Source organism: Vollenhovia emeryi, unplaced genomic scaffold, assembly GCF_000949405.1.
Source record: "Vollenhovia emeryi isolate VEMERY1.0 unplaced genomic scaffold, V.emery_V1.0 DF939137.1, whole genome shotgun sequence".
Taxonomy (NCBI): Eukaryota; Metazoa; Arthropoda; class Insecta; order Hymenoptera; family Formicidae; genus Vollenhovia; species Vollenhovia emeryi.
The window spans coordinates 2,011,283-2,032,287 of NW_011967229.1; the positions used below are offsets into that span (position 1 = coordinate 2,011,283).

General features: G+C 50.8%; 1 protein-coding gene across 1 annotated transcript in view; it reads left to right on the forward strand.

Moving 5' to 3' along the window:
* The window catches only part of LOC105567482 (homeobox protein onecut), an 88,535-nt gene that overhangs the window by 50,719 nt on the left and 16,811 nt on the right, over window positions 1–21,005 (forward strand). Inside the window, exon 3 of the mRNA XM_012022385.1 lies at window positions 20,321–20,344. Within this exon, the coding sequence (XP_011877775.1) occupies window positions 20,321–20,344 (24 nt within the window). The remainder of the gene's footprint in view (window positions 1–20,320; window positions 20,345–21,005) is intronic.

The window sequence follows — 21,005 nt, forward strand, 5'->3', positions numbered from 1 at the left end:
GAATCGCGCGGTGATGGACGCGGAGTTTCATTTTTTATTCCTCCCCGCCCCCCTCCCGAGATAATCGGGTCGCGCGTCGCGAGCGAAGAAAGGACTCTGAAAAATAGTCTCGACTTCTTATTCTAACCCTCCCTCCCCCCGCTCCCTTCCCGATCATCTCCGCCGTATTTTCGACGCGTCGCAGGGCGGCAGAAATGACGGACGCTTCGGTTGTTTGCGTCTCGCCCGCCACGACCCGAGAGCAGTTATTGCGCGGACAAGATGGGCCGCGATAAGCGGGTCCGCGGACTTTAATTAACAATTCGATCAGCAGCCGCTGATTTTGCGGTTAATTAAAATGCCACTGACCCCGCCGATTGGCGTCGAAGACGCGAACCTTGAAAGGTGGAAAGACCGCGCGCTATCGCCTTCGTCTCGGCAGGACTGGAGACCCTGTAATCGGAGACTGGCCGTAAGAGTTCGTCAAATTCGTAGAAGAGTGAGACAGCCTATGTTTTCTCTCTCACTCGCGGGACTTTGACGGACTCTTATGGCCAGTCTCTGATTACAGGGTCCCTAGGTAGGACAACGTTCGTTGCCGGCGCGCGCTTTCCACGTTTCTAAACGAGAGACAGCGAAATCCTATCGCAACGCATTCGGGACGAGGAACCTGCGACACCCGCCACGAACGTGTCGAGACACATCTCGTAAAGGCGAGATTTAACGAGCATCATTGAACTTGTGCAAAGGCGAAGTAATTAAATTAACGACGAAAATGATGCGACGTCGCTCTCGACTATGCAATTGATGTGTTAGCAATTATCGTGAATTTTTAGTCTCCTGTCACGATGGTTCATGGTCGAGCGGGACAAAATTAACGCCAAGATACGGCGACGGGCATAAAATCTGCGCAATCAGATACGCAACGACGCGATAATTTTTAAAAATAAGCGTTAAGACACGCCATATCGACTCGGCTCGGCGAGCTCGATAATGCTCCGGACGACTAATCGGCGCGGAGCGAGTTCCAAAAAGCTTCCCGATCGCCCACCCCCTACCCGGCGTTCTCTTTTTTTTCGCCTTTCTCTTTAATCGTCCGTCTCCCGAAAAAAGAGACGACGAGAACGCAGGCGAAAATATATCGGCTGCGAGTGCGCGAGCTGCCGCGCGAAACGCGGATGGAGAACGCGCGCGCAACGAGGACGAGGACGACGATGAGGACGAGCAAATCGCCGGCCCCGACAGATAGATATTCAGCTCTTTTTATTCCCGCTTACGTCCGTTTACTATCCCCCGATCGCTTTTCGCGTGGACTAAATACGGCGTACGTTAACAGCGCCCGGCACACGTGTGTGTACACCCACACACGCACGTACACGCACACACACACACACACACGTACACAGGCGCGCTCCCCGCATCCTCCTATCGTATAAGAGCATATAACGATTTTCTTTTCAGGACCAGAGCGCCCGCGAGTCTCCGCGGGGCAGAAAATTAATTTCTCGCCGATAATCACGGCCGAGATAACGGCTGATGATTGGCGCGAAACGCGGACTCTTTGTCTGTCCTTTTTATTCTCCGACAAGGAGCCCCGCGGATCCTCGAGGACGCTCGACCGGAGGCGAGCGCTTGGACCTTGGAATCCTTGGATCCTGCAGTCCACGGGCGCTTCGCGGATCCACGAGTTGAGAAATCCTCGGATTCCTCGGAATTCTCGGATTTTTAGAGACGTTCCGTGTATATACGTATACTTTTTTTTCCCTTTTGGACCGTCGAGTCGAGTCTCAAAATCCGCGGATCGTCGGATACCAGGTCCTCGAGTCTCGGGGAAATTCCTTGGACCCGCGCGGATCCTCGGATCCCACGGTCGGCGCCAAGGGAAAGTGGTCGCTGAATCAAGAGAGCTTGGCCGATCGAGCCGGACGTAGATCAGATAGAGGACCCTCGAATTCTCTCCGCTTTCGCGAAGCGGCCGCTCGGTTCGGCTCGTTGATTTCGTTTCGAATTTAGAGTGGACTTCTACCCGTAGTTTGGTACCCCGAGGCAAGGAGAGCGACAGGGCCGTCCGCGCCGAGGGCCACTTGATTTGCGTTTCTTGTTCTCTGATCGACGCAGCGTCCCTCTTTATTTCAATGGCGGGCAGACTTAACGGTCCCCCACGGGTCCCTGCGATTTCTCTTTCGTCGCCAATTCGATCCCCCGGTGGAAGGAAGGGAAACGAGAGGAGTGAAATTAAAAAAAGAAAAGGACAAGGAGAAAGCGACGACGGGGTAGCCGCGGTTTACTTAAGGAGTTACGGCCGCCTACGGTCAGTCGAGAAGCAAGGAGTTACGGCCGCTGTATGGTCAGACATTGAATCGGGAGTTACGGTCTGGTATTCGATCAGAATGAGATCGGAGAGACGGTTTATTCGATTAATTTCGAGGTTTGCTCGTCGAAATTTGCTATTTTATAAATAAATCGTGCGGTTTGATTAATTACTTAGCTAGATGGAATTCCTGGCTATCTCTATAGCTATCCGTTTCTCTTTGAAGAGCAACGATCCAGCCTTGCAATGGGAACGCCGCGGCGCGATGTTTAACGCGACTGCGTGCCGTTGTCGCCCACGATCGCGATTATCGAGCCTAAATAACGTCCCGCGATGCCTGCCGTCGCTTTCTCTGCCGGGCGGCGGAAGAGAACGCGAGAAAAATCGACTACGAGAGGGTTTGTGCGCGTCGCCCCGACCTAAGAGACAGAGACGGAATGAGAGATAGAGACGAAGTGTCGGGGTAACGTAAAAAGAGGAAAGGAGAATGCAGGACGGAGAAGAGAAAGCGGCAACGAGAGAAACGGCGACCAGAGAGAGAGAGAAAGAGAGAGAACCGCCGTCGGATAATTAAGCAGCTGCCCGCAAACTCGGTCCCGGTAGAAAAATCCTTCCTCGTGATGTTTCGACACACGATCGATCGCAGATGGTTAAATAAAATTTTTACAGTGCGTTCGCCGCGCTACTTTTCCAACGCATCGACGCCGAGCATCAAACTACTCCCGAAGAAATGTTGATTTAACTATTAATCTCCGATTTAATGGCATCACGAATGAAGGTTCTTTCGCCAAGGCCGATTTACGCGCCGCATATAATTATCCGACGGCGTTTCACCATGAATCCGGTCGAATTAATTCTACAAAGGCGACCAGAGAGAATGAGAAAGAGAGAGAGAGAGAGAGAGGGAGAGTGAAAGAGAGAGAGAAAGGAAGAGAAAGAGAGAGAGAGAGAGAGGAAAAGGGAGCGAGAGAGAGAGAGAGAGAGAGAGAGAGAGAGAGAATCGCGAGTTAAGAAAAAAAAGAAGTCGCCTTCTCCGTTTCTCGTCGTCTCGTCGAAGGCCGTCGTCCGTCCCTGACCCTACCAAAGTGTGTTTTGCATTGCAGACTACCAGATGCGCAATGTTAACGTGAGATCGGTCAACTCTAAACGAAGGAAAACACCCTCCTCTTCCTGCTTGTGAGTCTCTCAGTTTCGGTGTTTCGTAAATAATTCCACCTATGATAACCACACATGTTTCTGAAACCAGATTACTATGACATTGTTGTAATGGTTCGAGTTTACATTGACCTTTGACCTTTGTCTTTATATATTATACGAATACGCATACATACACACACACACAAACTTACACACACAAAGGTACACACGGACACGCGCGTGGGTGGATAGGAGTCTCTTTTTTTTTCAAAAAAAACCCTCTCTTTCACAATCCTCTCCGAATATCTCGACGTCCTCGAATCTCCAATTCGTTCAACAAAATCGTCGCTTAATCTTCCGCCGGAAAATCTTTCAGTTTCGAGAAATACCGTGTTTTATTGGGAGTCGAGTCTGTCGAAGCGGCGACGGGGCAAATAAGATCCGTTTAGCAAACGTTGCCGCTGCTCCCTTTGAACAGAATTGGCTCTCGGTGAAACGCGATTCCGTTATACATAATCGAATATCATCCTGACGAAAAGTATCGCGATCCCGTGTTTCTCTCCCCGTCCCCCTCTATCTCCGGAAGACACGGACTTCTCTCTGCTCACGCAAAGATACTTTGCCGATGACATTTAACACGACTTGCCTTTGCGTTTTTGGTTCAGTCAGTTCATCCCCCCCTTCCATTGATTCGCTCCCCCGGCTGACTCCTTTCGTCAATTGCTTTCGATTGACTGACCGATGGATGAATCGATCGATCGACCTCATGCATATGTACAGATATTATACATCTACGTTTTATAGGCGCAGCTTCTTCTTCTTCTTTCTGCCCCTCCATCCATCGTTTGTTTTCTCTTTCTCTCGCATTTTTGTTCGTCTTCAACTTCCATGCAGCCGCCGCTCGAGCGGGCCGAGGAAATCGGCGAGGTGGGAAATCAAAACCGAACGCTTTTCGCGCGCGCGAGATTCCCGAGGGAGGAGGAGCCAAAAGCCGAAGTATACGGAGACGGGACGGGAAAAACAAGCGGCGTCGCGACGCGACGCGACGCGACGCAGGCGTACGCTGCGTCGTCGTCGCCGTCGTTGCCGCCGTCGTCGCGCGAGCGATTTTTCCGCGCGGTTGCTCGCGGGGTCCCCGGAGGAGACGCGTCGGAGCGAAGGGGCCGGGGGGGTAGAATCGCGCTCGGTGGAATCGTGCCCGGAAGTCGACGGATGTCCCGCGACCGCAGGCCTCGGTCGCAGGACACCTTCCTTCAGGCACGTCCTCCGCGAGTCGCGAGTCTCCCCAGCCTCGCGCTCGGGGCCCGGCCCCCTCCCCCTGTCCTCCCCTTTTCTTTTCGCGGCGACGCCCCCGACGGTTCCCCGAACCTTTTCCCTCGACGCGGCGTAAACCTCCTTCCGAGGAAACTTCAGATCTCTCGAGGGACCGTCGTCGCGCTTAATCGCCGTTGCCGTTTCGCGAAATTGTCCTTCCGCTTCGCTGGGAATACCCGCGCCGGGGGCTGATTTTTGTCGAATTTATTTGGACGGGGGGGACACCGGAAGCGCGCGCGCGTTGTCGGAACGCGAGGACGCATCTTCGCGCGCGAGAGGAAAGGGGGTCGCGGGGCGGGGCGGGGAGGGGAGAGGGGGATTAAAAATTAATCGGGAATAACGTACGGCACAAAACAGGCGCGGGGAAGGGCGAGCGATGGTTGGCTGCATTTATATATTATGACTGAGTTCTGTTTGTTGATTTAGCTGTGCGACCAGCATCGACAGCTCTCGAAAAGGCAAGCGAATCTCACATGGGTGGGAAATATATATACATATATACAATGAATATCCATGCACGCTCGCTGTACCTGTATGAACCGTATATACATATATATCTATATATATATACATACGTGATTATGGCCTCTATATACCCATCCGCCTACATATTATATATATTATATATACCGTATCTTGCTGCTGCTTCTTTAAACGTAAGCTTTAGATTAAAGAGAAACAGACAGCACACAACAAACAGCCACACCACAACACAACAACGATTCCAGTCGTATGTATATGTGACTAACCATTACAAGCAATTCCGAAAAAACAAGGAAAGTACCAATATACCAGACAAGTGACACACGTACGGAGGCATTTTATTGAGAAGACGCTCGAGTCGCTGCTATTGGACTGATAGAGAGGGTTGAGAAAAAAAAAGAAGGGTGGAAACGGGGGGAGAAAGGAAAGGCCGACGGATGGAGGGAGAAGAGGGAGGAAAAGCGAACGCTCTGTTTCGAGGATTAACGGGGAACCGTATTCCAAATTGAATCGGCAACCGTTCAAGTAGTTCTTTAGCCCTTTAACCGGCCCGAGACGTCCCTCACCGTCGATCGATTGTCGCGCACCTCGGAGCTGGAGATCAGTTGCAACTTTCGATTTTCGCGATAGACGCCAACTGCTCCCTATTGCCTCAGGGCTGTCGAGCGTGCACCGCAAATACGGTCGGATCGCACCGTCCCGAACGTCGCCAAGGTCCTTGTCGCGTCCCTTTTCCTTCCGGTAATTTTATGCCGTTCGTTTTTTATTTCAATAAAACATTCGTCTCGGCGACACACTTGGCGATGTACGATCCCACCGTACTCGCGGCGCGCGCGTCGCATTTAAGGGGATGCTGGAGTGATTCTGCACTCTTGGCACCTTTCGCTCATAGAACGTCAATTCGTGAAAACATTTGTGTAATATACAAATTATGCGGCTTTTGTGTACGAACCGACAGTGTTCCACTAAATCAGAGAACAGCATGGTATCGTTGAAATTAAGTTTAGAAGCCTAACAAAAAATCTATTCGCTATATAGGTTACCCAACCTATAACTTATTCGAGTGAACAGACTTCTCGTTAAGCTCCTAAACGTAATTTCAACGATACCATGCTGTTCTTTCACTTAATCTGAATAGTGGGACACTGTCGGTCTGTACACAAAAGCCACATAATTTGTATATTACACAAGTGTTTTCACGAGTTGACAGTTCTAGTGGCAAAAGGTGCCAAAAGTGCAGAATCACTCCAGCATCCCCTTGAGGCAAGACGGTGCACTCAGCGGCTCGTTGCTGAGCGCGAGAATCGTCCCAAAGGTAGCGACTAATTCTCAGCTTCGTAGCCGTTTGCCGACGAACCCGGCCTGTTTTAAACTTCAATTTTTCGGAGCAGTTACGGTAAAATTACGAATGCAACTGTAAGCGTGACACGAGGAAGACAGATCGTCAAGACTAATCTCGTAGTCGCGTTCACGGCTCCCCGTCGGGAAGAGGCGAACAAGGAAGGGGCGCCTCTTCCGGCGCGCCTAATCCAGGTTGAAATTGCTCGCGCAACCGAGAGCAGACGAAGGGATCCGGTTAAAGGGTTAATCCGCGCCCGCGAGATTCCAGTTTTCGCGATTTTTGCGGGTAACCTCGTCGCTACCGAGCAGCCACACTCTAAATTCGAAACCAAATATGCGAATCGGAAAGAGAGACCACGTGGAGAAAAAGTGGAGGAGAGAGAATGAAAGAGAGTGTATGTGAGCGAGCGAGCGAGAGGGAGAGGGGAGTGGGGAGATTACACGCAGCAAATCACTGGGCGATCGGATTGATCCGACTTGACGTGGACACGATCGCTCGCGACAGGGGCGTGAAATGTCCGCCTGTCATTGGCAGGGTTGTTTCTTGGTCACTTTGCACGGCTCCCGCTACCCTCGATTAACGCTTTCGACGGAATTTCCCCGTCCCGAAAATTAAGTCCGCGGGGAGTGTCGGTTAGGGGTTTTGTTTTTTACGGGGCGCAAGTGTAAAGCGCGCACCCACGCGCTTATCGGAACGACCCTGCGAATGACACCGGAAGTGGGTGGTATTGGCTATCGATGATACCTCACCGAGATTAAATATGCATCCTCCCTTCTCGGATGGTCTATATTTACTCACTCGACCGAATTATTAATAATTATATAGTTCCACTTAGCGCCGCTGGTTCGTAAAGGTATGCCGGGTCTTTGAACAAGTGCTCGTAAACTTATCTCCGCGTAATTATTTCTCGGGAGAAAATATTTTGCATTATTGCGACGGGCGAATGAGACGCGCGAGGTTTCTGTTTTTCATTAAAATTTGCACGAAATTCGCCGGTCACGAACGAAAGTCAATGAGATCAGATCCTGGCGACATAAAGACTCAACTAATTGCGATTTTTCGAATCGGAATTCAGAGAAAGACCGGTCACGAGACAATGCCACCCACGTAAAAGAGTTCACGCGGGAGGAATAGAAGCTTTCTTTCGTGCATCTTTCCGTAGAAGGACGAAGCGCTCTTCCATTCTGCAACAAGCGATACATCCCGTACCTCGTGAGAGGGGCTCGGGCCACGAAAATTGCGGTGAGCGTGTGTTTATCGGCGACGGCAAATAATTAAGTTAATGACGGCCCGCTGAATGATGTAACGCAGCAAATGGCGTATTGAATAATTACCGTGACCTATGAGAAAACCGAATTGATCCTAACGCACTCGCCGCGCTCGCTGTTAATTGGTTTCCACGTTTTCATTAATTTTTAACGCCTCATAACCATAATTGCTGTTTACCGAGTTTATCATTTCTACGGCATGGAAATTCCGACGCGCGGAACGTACCCTCGCATCCGCCAGTCCCCGCTATTTGTTGAAAAATCAAAGATTTATACATGCACATGTTGTACTCTCTATACATCAAATATGGAGCACAATAGAATTGAATAGAGACACAAGACAGACATTTTATATATATATAGTATCTGACTGTACATTAACTTCATTTATCTATCGCCTAAATGAAATTATTACACGTTTCAACGTTGCTAACAGCGAGAGTAGCGGAATATTTTTTTGTAAATATTGGCAAAGGAATAAAAAACATGTCATATTTTTTGCCGTACCCCGGCATGACCTTTTCTCTCGTCACTGGACGACTCTCCAAATGAATTTTCCTATAACGCCAAGTGATTAACGTTTTCTGCAGCATGGAAGACGCGTCAGTCTGCCGGCGATGATGATGTACGATTGTCGATGTATTTCAAGCAAAACCCGCTCGAGATTGCGGCAAAACGCGACATGACGATTGTATCGGTTTGCCGATAAGTAGCGTACTGGTTTCCGGTTTCATTAACAATGATATTAATCGGATCCGTTTATTTCGGCCGGCCAGTATTCCCGACAAGCGCGCCGAATTAGCACGCCGATGAAACGTGACTCTAATAACACAACACGCTGATGACACAAAATGACGGTCGTGTATCTCTCTTCGTCCCGCGCCCCCCCTTTTTCTCTCTCTTTTTTTTCTCTTTCTTTCCGACATGTGCGACAAACGTGAGGGGTTATCACTCGTAATCCGCGATTCACAAAACGGGAATATTAATAAAACGGTCGCATGTGTCGCGCGTGTTAGGACAAGAATAATGGAAATCGTTCGCCGTTGAAAATATTGCGACTTTACATTGTTAGCTTCCACCGCGGGCTTTATTCAGGAATTATCCAGACCGCGGCGACGTTTTAGGATTCCTCCTTCTTTTTTTTCCGTCTCCATTCACAGAAGATCGACTCCGGCCGAAAACGGAATGCGGAATAATCCCTCGGTCACGAATGACGATGAATGAGCTCTCTTTTGCTATCACGAATTCAGAGACGTGCACGAATCGACGTTCTTTATAGCCCCGATAGTCACGATCACGTTTCTGCGAAGGTTACGATCGATCCCGTCACCCATGTGCTCATTCGATCAGGAGTAAGCACGAAGCCACGCTGGGACACGCACACATACGTACACACACGTACAAATACATCAGGAGACGCACATGCACACGCACGCACGCAAAATTTTCGAAAAATAATTTTACCAATCTGTCGCTGCTCGACGTCGACAGTCGACAAGGACTGAGCTTGAGATTCGGCTGAAATTTACTTTGCGAAGAGAACGAAGGCGAATTTGGACGAACGTTTTAATTCGCGCCCCACAAAACACTTGCCCCCGTGGTTGAAATACATCGGCAAAAAAAAGGGAATCCCCGAAACACCCTTGCGATCGCAGGCACCCCTCGCGATCGGCCTGAGAATTCTGGAACGCCGAGAGAGCGTGTCGGCGTTGCAGGAGCGTCGGTGAGAGATAATAGGCTTGTTTTCTATCGCTGCGCTGGTGAACTAGTGCAGTGAGCTAGAATGAGAAAGAGTATACTTGCTCTAATTTGTTGCACCGGCTCGCCGGTGTAGCAACAGAAAGCAAGCCTTGTCAAAGATCGAGACGCCGTAAATTCTCCGCCCGAAATTGATATCGCGGTGGATGCGTTTACGGGGCGTACGAGCGAAAGCCGCGGGAGAATCACGAGGGGTGCGCGTTCAACGCAATTGAGAGTTGCATTGGCCGAGGAAGAGAGAGGGAGAGCGCCGTTTACGGAGTAAAGGAGGAATAAAGAGAGATTGAAAGCAACAAGAGGGAGGGGAGGGGGGGACGATACGGCCGGTCAGTCGGTTTCTTTTTTCGGGGGAGGAGAGATGAATTTCTCAATAAAACGCCACCGGGCTGTATATCTCAGTCAATATATATCTCTATCTATATCTATATATCTCTTTATATAAATATATATTATATATATCTATCATAGTAGTACATATATACTGCATGGCTAACATATACATATTACGTAATTCACGAGAGTGACTCTAACGAAGGTTTTCCCCTCCGTTCTGCGTCTTCGGGTCTGCCCTCCGCCGCGATGCGCGGCCAAGGGCGAAGGGGGCGCATCGCGGCGGCTCTCGCCGGTCGATTCACCCGAAAAGAACGCACATTTTCCTCGTTTTATTTATTTAATTCTTTTCTGCGCGAGGAACGCAGGGTAGTCGGGATAATTCAAAACAACTGAAAGGGAGGAGGTGACCGTGCGGGCGCGCGCGCCCGCCACGAGGGTGTCCCTGAACGAAAATAACTTCACCACAAGCGCGCGGCACAAGGGCGTTTGTGTGCCGTCATCGTCGTCGCCGCCGCTTCTGCGAGAGTGCAACACTGCACACACACACGCACGCACACACACATACTTACACGAAGGCGCACGCGCGCGTATTCACACAACGTACACGTACATACACACGTGCGCACGTTGCACACGAGCGTGGTAAGACCGGCACGAGCGACCGAAGGTGTTCTGACGTGAGGCAATTTATTTATTTCCGAGCCCGGGAAATATTGCTCGAATGCGAAATATGACAATCCCGCGATATCTCCAGCTGTCAAGCGCGCGTCTTCGTTTCTTTTTTTTCCTCTTTCTCTCTCTCTCTCTCTCTCTCTCTCTCTCTCTCTCTCTCTCTCTCTCTCTCTCTCTCTCTCTTTCTCTCTTTCTCTCTTCCTCTCTCTGTTTTACCAAAACGCGATTCGTCCCCTCGTGTGCATTAATGCGATTGTCGGTAGGCATCACGACGCGTTCGAGTTTCACTTGGCACGAAATTGGCAAGAAAATCTAGCATCCATAAGAGGAAAAAGTAAGAACGAAAGAAACGAAGACCGAAACACGTTCGATTACGCTGCGACTTTTCGCGGAGTAACGTTGCATTTTGCATTTGTTATACATCCAGTGCGACGGCGGGTTTAACGGTCGATCTACTTTGCGGATCTTCCCGTAGCTGCGCCTCGCGTCAGACGCTCTTCGCCGCGCGCTGCGCCCTATCGCGCCCTTTGGAGAACGGGACCCGCGGGACACCCCCGTGCGGGCCGCGCGACCACGATTTCCTTTCGTGGCGAATCCGACGACGGCGATTCGAAAGTTTGTTACGTTGCTACGGCATGGAAACGAGGACGGGGAACGAGCGCGCGTTGACGGGCGCCCAACACACGTGGGAGGCGCCCCGGCGCCCTCGTTTCCGGCGCCCTTCTCTGTCTCTCGCGTCTTTGTCCTTAGAACACGACACGAAGACGTAACACACGGGGAAAAGTGATCTTTAGACGAACTGCCGCCGCGCCAAGCGTCGACGAGTTTCACTGCGCCCTGCGCGCGCCTGACGACCTTAATGTGGAGAACACGGCCCTCGCAAACGGAAGAACTTATATATCGAGGAGACGCGCTGAAATTCTCCGAGAAACCGTCCGCGCGATTCGCGACGTCTGTTTACGAGAGCGACGGGACCGGACGACGTTTCCGGCCCCGGAGAAAATTCCGTCCCCAATCTCGGACGGCGAGCCGGGGATTACACAGGGATCGGTGGTCGACAGGCGGGCGGAAGGTTTGTCGACGCGTGGCCTGGGAATGCGATGTCTCGATAGACGCGAGCATCTTGCTGCGTGCAGAACACCCCCCCTCGCCAGACAATCCCCACGACTAGAGTTGTTACTGAGAGTTACCAACCCTTACTTAGCTGTTAAATGGATTGGACAAATAGCCCTCCCGCCAGGTAGTACTTGCCCGCCCCCCCCCCTGCTCAGCCCTAAAAACCAGCCCACGCCGCCCCGTAATTTGTTAGTCAAAACCAGCCCCCGCCCCCCCGCTCTTCAACAAAGCATGAATGTCGAGAGGAAGTCGAGCACAGACACAAGTATACAATCCCATGTCCGCTGGCTACACACTCGGCGCGTATATCGTACAGCATAAGCGAAATGTGTGTGTGTGTATGTGTGTGTGTAAAAGTACGAATTCGTCTTTCCGAGGCCGCCCTTAATTCACTACCCCTGACCGCGGGCTTCTATATACCACTAGACTGCTACCTTCCAGCCGAAAAGTGAGGCAAGAGTTCCGACATGGCTTGTTGGGTAAATAAAGTCGTATGTGTGCACCGGTCTGTCAGTGACAACGACATATACAGGGTGTCTCGGGTAAGGTATTCGTCCGCTCGTGTACAGGTAAAGCGGGCTAAACCGAAGAGAAAAGTTATGTACCGTTTTGTAAAATTCGCAATAGTTTTCGAGCGACGGATAAAAACGTCTGGGCGAATGAGCGCGCGAGAATCTACGTATATACGTCGTTGGTCAGTGACTACTTTATTCGTCGAACTTTGCGGAACTGTTGCCTCACTTTGCAGCTGAAAGGTAGCAGTCCAGTGGTACGTGGAAGTCCGCGCGCCCCGACGCAAGACGCGGGGCTCGTCGCGTTCCGCGGGCGTGAATTCAGGGCGGTTCGCGGAAATTTAGCCCACCACCAGCCGTGCGGCCTCTCTTTTAAGGTCAACCGGACGTTACACGAAATATGCATAATGTTTAATTACATTTAGGTGCAATACGACGTGTTGTGCACGCAAACACACGTAAGTATTAACGACACTAGTTACGTATTCTCGACGTTTCACGATTTACGTCACCGGGAGCGCGGGTCGCGCTTCTGTTCCGCTCGCGTTCTGATATTTGGCGCCTGAATTAATGATCGACTTACGCGTTAATCTGTAATTAACGTCGTCGTAAATGCGTTCGACAGCAATTGTAATCGGTTTAAACCGGAATAAACTCGCGCGGCCGATTTGACTGATTTATAACTTTTCATGATATCTGGGCGTGCTGTATCGCGTATACGCGTTGAGTCTCCCACGAGCTGCATATGTGCCGAGTGAATTACAACAGCAAACACCAAACGTTCGCCGAAAAATTTGCCGCGCTCAATTTCACGAGACGTAAGAAACGGTCGAATCAATCCGATCGCCGGCCCAAACTCGCCGCGGTTTCCCTTGAACGGGCAGTGGTGTCCGCGTGTGTGTGCGCGCGCGCGTATGTGTGTGCGTGTGTACGAGTATGCAAGATGGAAGGTGTGTGACTTCGTTTTCTTTTCAGCTCGGCCTCGGTAACAATCGTAGAAGCGATCCGCTCCATTCCTCAAGTGGAGTAGCTACGTGCTCGCGGAAAATTACGAAAGACCGCGGCGCGTTCGTATTTTCATTATAAATTTAAATAAATGTCCGCCGGTAATCTCCGCCGGCGGGAATAAAACGTCAACTCCGAAATCGTCGATTCCGCCCCTTCGAGGAACGAGAAAAAAGAATCGGAGATACCGAGGGCGGACCAGGGAGGGGAGGAACACGAAATGGGACACCGCGAATATCGCCGGCCGGCGCGGCGTGGCGCGGCGCGGTGGGCGCGCCGGGCAATAAGCAATAAAATCGAATCGCCGCCATAAATCTCGACGAAGCGAGAAAATCCGAAAGAAGCCGGCCGCGTCCGCGGAGCCCGCCGCAGAGCGCGGCAGCCTGTTCGAACGAAGCGACGGGACGTCGAGCGGGGCGGCTCGTTAGACTCGCCGCTACACCGGGAAAGCGGAAATCGAGCTTGACGCGTGGCCCTCCGTCAAAGATGTCGAAATGAAATCGTCGGGCGCAATGAGGAAAGTTCAAAATGAACCGCAAGAAAGACGGGGCCGGAGAAGAGTCTCTCGGGTCTGAAAAAGAACTTCAAAAACCGGCGACTCGTGGCCGCGTAGAAATTTCTTAAGTTCTCAATAATGGCGTGCTCGCGAGATTCGAGGAGAGCGCGAAGAAATGTGTCGCGAAATTTCGGCATTTCCGCGCGCACTTCAAATATCCCCGCGTGTACCATTCGCCCCCGCTCGCCGCGAATTTCAATCTCGGGCTCTTAATTCAGCCCGGTATACCGGGACAATCTTCTCTCTCTTCTAGTCTTCCGCCAAGATAGTCCGGGGACACCGTGTACAGCCGAGGAACGAAGGGCGAAGGGCGAGCGCGTGCGTGTATTATTTTATTATATATATCAAGGGGCTATTGGAGCCACGTGACGCCAACGGACGGGTACCTCCGCTCGGGAACGGGATCGCAATCATTCTTGAGTTATTCCAAACAGCGGCTCGAGTTCTCCGCTCTCGAGTATGTGGGTGAACGTGCCCGCCGTCCGCCGTCCCTCGCCCCCTCCCTCGCCGCACCCTCGAGTGACAAACTCGATTTTGATTGGAAAACGAAGCAATCCGCGGGGCCGGCTAGCCCGGCTACCTACGTCACCCACGGTATATTAGCCCTCGAGGGCCGACGTCTTCTCGAGTCAAGTCAAACCACTTCGGCGAACCCCTCTCGATGGCGAAATTTACCTTCGATGATTATTTCGACAAACCGCTCGCCGGCCAGCGGCCATCTCTTCGAGAATAACATTAACGGAGCTTCGTTTAAAAAAAAACACCCCCCGGGTTCTCACGAAATAATCTCTGTCGCGCGAGGGTCGCGGGGCGCCCCAAGTTTCCACGTGACCTCGATTTGAAATTCGGGGACGCTCTGGAGCGATTCTGCACTTTTGGCACCTTTCGCTCCTAGAACTGTCAATTCGAGAAAACATTTGTGTAATATACAAATTATATGACTTTTGTGTAGAGACCGACAGTGTCCCACTATTCAGATTAAGTGAAAGAACAGCGCGGTACCATTGAAATTAAGTTTAGCAGCTTAACGAGAAGTCTGTTCACTCGAATAAGTTATAGGTTACCTAACCCTATAACTTATTCGAGCGAATAGATTTTTTGTCAGGCTTCTAAACTTAATTTCAACGATACCAGGCTGTTCTCTGATTTAGTGAAACACCGTTCGGTTCGTACACAAAAGCCACACAATTTGTATATGACGCAAACGTTTTCGCGAATTGACGGTTCTAGGAGCAAAAGGTGCCAAGAGTGCAGAATGACTCCAGCATCCCCTTAACGGCGGAACGGGCGAGGGACGTCTTCCTCGCGGTGCATCTTCCGGTGAGGTGCATTTCGCCGAGCTTTTGACCCACGTGGGGCTCGTCGCGGCGTACCGTTCGAGCAGGCACCCCGTCTCTCCGGCGAGTGGCACAAAGCATCGGGAGCACCCCCGTCGTCACTTCCGCTTTTGTTACGTCCGTATGCAACGCGCGCGACGTGTACAAACACACACACACACAGGCACACACACACATACACGCGGGGAGAGACAATGATCGCGGGTGCATCGTCGTCTACTTTGAACCACGTTCGATTAAGCCCCGCCGGTGCGCGCGCGCGCACGTACTCCATCAGATTTTTCACGCGGTCTGATTGGCCGCTGTTGCACGGGGCCGTTCGTCAAAGCGACCGTGTCGTTGACAAACTCACCCGATATATGTATGCCGACCACCCCTGGCCGTGGTACACCCTCGATTTTATTGTTTCCCTAATTCCCTAGCTCGGGTATTTTTAAACCCGTCTTTCCATCCCCCCCCCCCGGCGATGATTCGAAATAAACACATTAAAATCCACCGACCCGTTCTTAACTTCGAGTCTTTTTTCCTTTTTTCGACATCGATTTTTCGTTAAAATAAATTCCACCGGGGAAGAGAGACACGTCACATTTTGCTCAATATCTGCCGCGAATTAAGCTCCGAATTAAAATAACGTTTAGATGAGTTCATTGAATTTTGCAGTCTGCCCGGTTGAATTTTTCCGCTCCGCCGACGCACTCCTCTCTTCCCCTCCCCCCCCCCGGCGGTGTCGCCCCCTCGCTCTCGTAAAGCGCAAAGTGCAAATGTACACGCCGTCTGAATTATTTCCCGAGGAGCCTCCGCGTCGCGACGTTAATGCTTTATCGCGATGCATCGCGGCGGCAACGCGGATCGCGGGGATAGTTTGACGTCCCCGCGCTTGTTTGACGCGGCCCCGAATTTTCGTCGCAAGACGCGTCGCGTCGGAATATTTCCCGGCGCGAGATAAACTTTTCAGCAAGATGTCCCACACCGCGCGGGACGACATTCGGACGAAGGAGCTGACGCAACGCACTCGCGCGCGGCTAATAGACGTCGATCGAATTTCGAAAATTTTTAAGAATATCGGCGACCACGCACGTTAAACTGCAGTCGCTAATGAGACGAGAAATGGAATTAGACGGGGATTATTTAATTCTTCGAGCTAATTATTACTTTAAACGCCAATTTGAAGCGTCGTCGATTTCTTCTTCCCCGGTAATTTTTTTCGGGAGATTTAAGAATGGCAGGATCGCGCGGCGACCGAGTTTTATTTGCATATCGCACCGAAATCGATTCTCAATAATATGCAATAATTTGGCAGAATCGACAACACGAGCAGTCATTTCCCCTCCTTCTCTCTCTCTCTCTTTCTCTCTGTCTCTTTTATTATAATTTGTTGGCAATTTCCGAACGTATTCACAACCCGTGTTCTCCAAACATATGATCTTCGATTGAAGGGCCAAAGTGAAATTACGCGCGGATACAACGGCAGATATGAATACTGTACGATTGGCGAGATAATTCGATCACATTTTATTAGACACATCAGTAATTTGCTGCCAATTTGGCTACTCCATTCTTAACCGCAAATTGATGGATAAGAGAATACAAATGGTCGAACTAATGAATCTTACAAATATTTACAGAACAATTTTTCCTTCACATTCTTCAATTTCAATACCCATTAAATACAGAAAAAGGTAATTGAAGCATTAATTGCTCAGTACAAAAATTAAAGTGAGTAAATAAATGTCTTAGACGCGATTGAAAGAGCTGCCCTTTATCCGATATATCCAAAGTAACTCCAATATCAATTAAAAATTTCGAATGTTGAAATAAAGGGGAGGAAAAATCCGCGCCCCCTTTCGAACTCTGTGATTCCACGGCCCCGCCCTCCAAATTTTCGCGACAGATTCGTACAGAAATCGTAACGGACTTGTAATCGTTTCATATAAATAAATCGCCTCGATTATCGGAAAAGGCGCACAAAGTGCCTCGTGGCTCTTACGAGTCGATCACCGACGTGACTCGTGATCTCTATTTCTCTCCCCTCCCCCCCTCTCTCTCTCTCTCTCTCTCTCTCTCTCTCTCTCTCTTCCTTCTCCATCTCTTTCTCTTTGTTTTCCGCTCCCAAAGCTCCGGGCAATAATGAACGCGTCAATTTTCTATCTCGACCCATCCGCTCGCCCTTACTCTGCTCTTGCCCTCCCTCTCGTCCCCCCTGTCCCTCCCGCGACGCGAAGCTGTCCCTATTTTCCCGTGCAATTTTTTTCTTCCGACTCCTTTCACCCGTTATCGGCCGCTTGCTAATGGCACGCGATTGCCTTTCGCGTATATCCGGAACGGCGCTTCGCGCGCGTCCGACCGGCGGGGCCTGCGGATTGCGCCCATATCCGCGACCTTTGCCCTCCGCGATCGTGTCGGCGACACGCGCGAGCCCCATCCTGACGTTTCATTTCTCGCGACGCGGATCGACATTCGCTCCCTTCGCCCCCTCTCCCCGAACCCTCCCCCCGTCCCCCGCGACCGCGAACGTTCGTTCGACCGACGCCACGTCGCGAAATTAGCCCTTCACGTGCGGCAGCAAAGGAAGGAAATTTTTTGCGCGTTTCTCTTATTTCCCCTCCTCTCCCCCCACCGCGACCTTTCTATTTTCCATTAATTTCCGTACAGCTTCCGTATCCGAGAGCACCTAAACCTCGCTCTCGCTCCCTGACCGGGGAGGGGGTTTTTTTTAAAATAAATATCAGATTTATTATCTCTGAGCCGGAAAAGAGAGGAGGCGCGTGAAACGCGCGCGCGTACGTGCGTGTCGTCGCGAGCGAGACCGCCCGCCCTCCCGCGAAGGGGTTGAATCTTTCCGAATCATCTCGCAGGGTTTTAAAAATTCGATGAAAGGCTCGGGCGAGCACAAATGGATCTTAAATATAACATCCCTCCAACTCGACGTATCCTATCGATATCCCATCGGGGGGTAAAATGGATGCGAGATAGAGCGGCGGGGCCGTCTCGCTCTGTCTCTCTGTACTTTCCTTCCTTTTCTCTCGTTTTTTTTTTAAATTTACATAATTGAAAAGGAGGAGCGGAGGGGGGGCGGACGCGACGCGCAGCGCGAAAAGTCGCGAGACGATCATTTCCAATTTCGAACTAATTTTACGGTCAAATTGAAAACGACGCAGTCGTTGTTATTATTATAACCGAGAACACCGCCTATCGATCGGCAAGGGCCATTAAACTCGAAACGACAAAATATAGTTATTTCATAGATGAATGGAGGACTATTACGTTCGAATGGCTATTAACAATTTGGTGCGGCCTGGTGATCAATTATTATGTATTCATTTCTGTGTGTACGAACGCGCGTGTGTGAGTTTGCGCGTGCGCGCGCGCGTGTGTGTGTGTGTATGTGTATGTGTGTGCGTGCGTGTGTGTGTGCAACTGGGTAAAAACGCACGTGTATTGTAATTTAGGACCGGCGGCACTTTCTGTTCCCCCCCTCGTGCCTTAAACGCCAAGTCGACGGTTCTTCCGTCGTACTTACGAAATTGATAGAGACCGTCGGCTCTTAATTCCATTGTAACGCACGCCCGCTCGAGCGGCGGAAGTAGAGCCGAGAAGCGCGTGAATAAAAGTCGCCTGTCGCCGATATCGGGGCTATATTTGCGCGCGTCGTCGAGGGCCAACCGGTTGAATAACCCAGATCTGCTTAATTCCGACGGTGATATGCGGCGATGTCGCGCGGACCGCGTCGACGATTTTTCGCCTCTCTCGCGCGCGCGCGCACACATTTAAATACCACTCGCGCGCGGTCGTTGACGGGTGAAAATTTGATTCGCGACCGACTAATCAAGTCGCTTACTCGGCACACACCGACGTCATTCAGATCACATTAAAACGTCATGATGACACACGTCTATATATATATATATATACATATACATATATATATACACCTCTCTCATCCAGCAACAATGAAACAACATCTACTATTCCGTTCTCATACAGAAAGACAAACACGAAACTCGCTCTACGGACTCTCTTCCCTTCCGCTCCCCCGCTCCCCTCCTCCTCCGCTGCCCCGCGACCGCTCAGGTATTCTCGCGGAATCGAATTTCCGGCGAACGCCGGCGTCCCCGGGTCCACGAATTCGCGGATCCCGGGACCCTCGAGAATCGCAAATCCGCGGGTCCGCGGCTCCTCCGTACCAGGGGGGTAGGGGACTCTCTCGGAGAAGCCGAAGGTCGAAGCTTGTTCTACGATGGACCGCGAGAAACCGGCCAGCGACAGTCGATCGTTCTTCTCGTATTTGACTGCGATCGGTCGATTTCTCGCGTTGCGCCTCGGCGTCTCGCGTCGATTGCGGAATAAGCTTGAAGGACCGTCTACATTGGAAGTAAGAAAACCTAATCTCCACTTATTCAGTGCAAAAGCTGAAGTACAGGCAAATTTTTTAAAATATTTATAGCACTGGTCGAGCTGCGCTCTAATTCGCCGAGAGTAAGCGCGTCAGAGCTGAAGTAGGAGTAAGAAGTGGAAATGATTCATCTCTTTACTCCTACTCTTACTTCTTACGCCAGGCTTACCTCATCTATTGTAGACGATCCTAAAGCCCGCATCAGACTACAGATTTTGATTGGATTGAAATTTGACCAATCACAGTAGAGTTCACTAATCTCAAGTTTCGTAACTTTTACTCTAATTCACATTTCAATCCAATCTCAATCTCAATGCGTAGTCTGGTACGGGTTTTAAGAGAAGGAATCCGCGGATTCTCGCGTCAGCGGGGCGTCACAACGCATCCCCTTCTCGTCCCTCCCATCCATCTCTACCCAACCACCCCCCCCCCCCATACGAAAGAGAGAATGCGCATCTTTACGATACACTTGCATCCGCCCCCCTGCCCTTTTCGTACCCCCCTTAGTGATATGTATGATTTATTACCAGCCAGCCCAGTAGCTCTAAGTTTGAAATTCGTGTATGCAACTCAGTTCCTTCCTATAATGACTTGTGTACATGCTACGTTTACGTACCTATTACCCTATTAATGTATATCTGTCTTGGACGCGAAAACGAGGCGGGAGAAAAGATGACAACGACCTGTCAAAAAAAAAGAAAGAAAGAAAGAGGAAAAGGAAAAAAAAAGACAAAAGAGAGAAAGGTCGTGCGACACCCAGCCACGTTCCTACTGACTAACATCGGTCTTTTTTTCTGCTTTCAGCTGCACAGATTCCACAACGCGGAAGTAAGTACGATTAAATTACGTTTGGAAAACCGCAACTGCCCTGCCTGCCCCAGCCCGTCCTCCCGCCGATTCGCCCCGCACCGCTTCCCGTCCCCCTCCCCTCGCACTTTTCAACCCCGTAATTGCGATTATCGTCGTTTAGACCGTTTAGGGGCGTGGAAGCGAGGATGCGGAGCCACGCGGAAAATGTCACGGCACGCCGGGCCCTTCTGCTACGCGGGTGGAGGAGAAAGCGCGAATTGAAGGACTCGATTGAACGGTCGGCGCGACGCGAGCTCCTTCTCTTCCGCACCGGGACTTGGTTCGCGAATCGCTTCGAACTGTCCCGATCATAGACGTGATGTATCTAGACCGAGCTTTGAGGGTAGAGGTTCACGTAGAAAAGGATAAACTCTGTCTTGTGCTATTTCGTTCTCTCGCGGTCGCATGCAAACGAGAGAGAACGAAATGGCACAAAACAGAGACCCTGTAATCAGAGACTGGCCATAAGAATTTGTCAAATTCCCGCGAGTGAGTGAGAGAGAGAGAGAGAAACATATCTCGATCTTCTACGATCGTAGAATCGTAATAGAGTTCGTCAGAAGAAATTCTACGATCGTAGAAGAGTGAGTTAGCCTATGTTTCTCTCTCACTCGCGGGAATTTGACGAACTCTATTACGA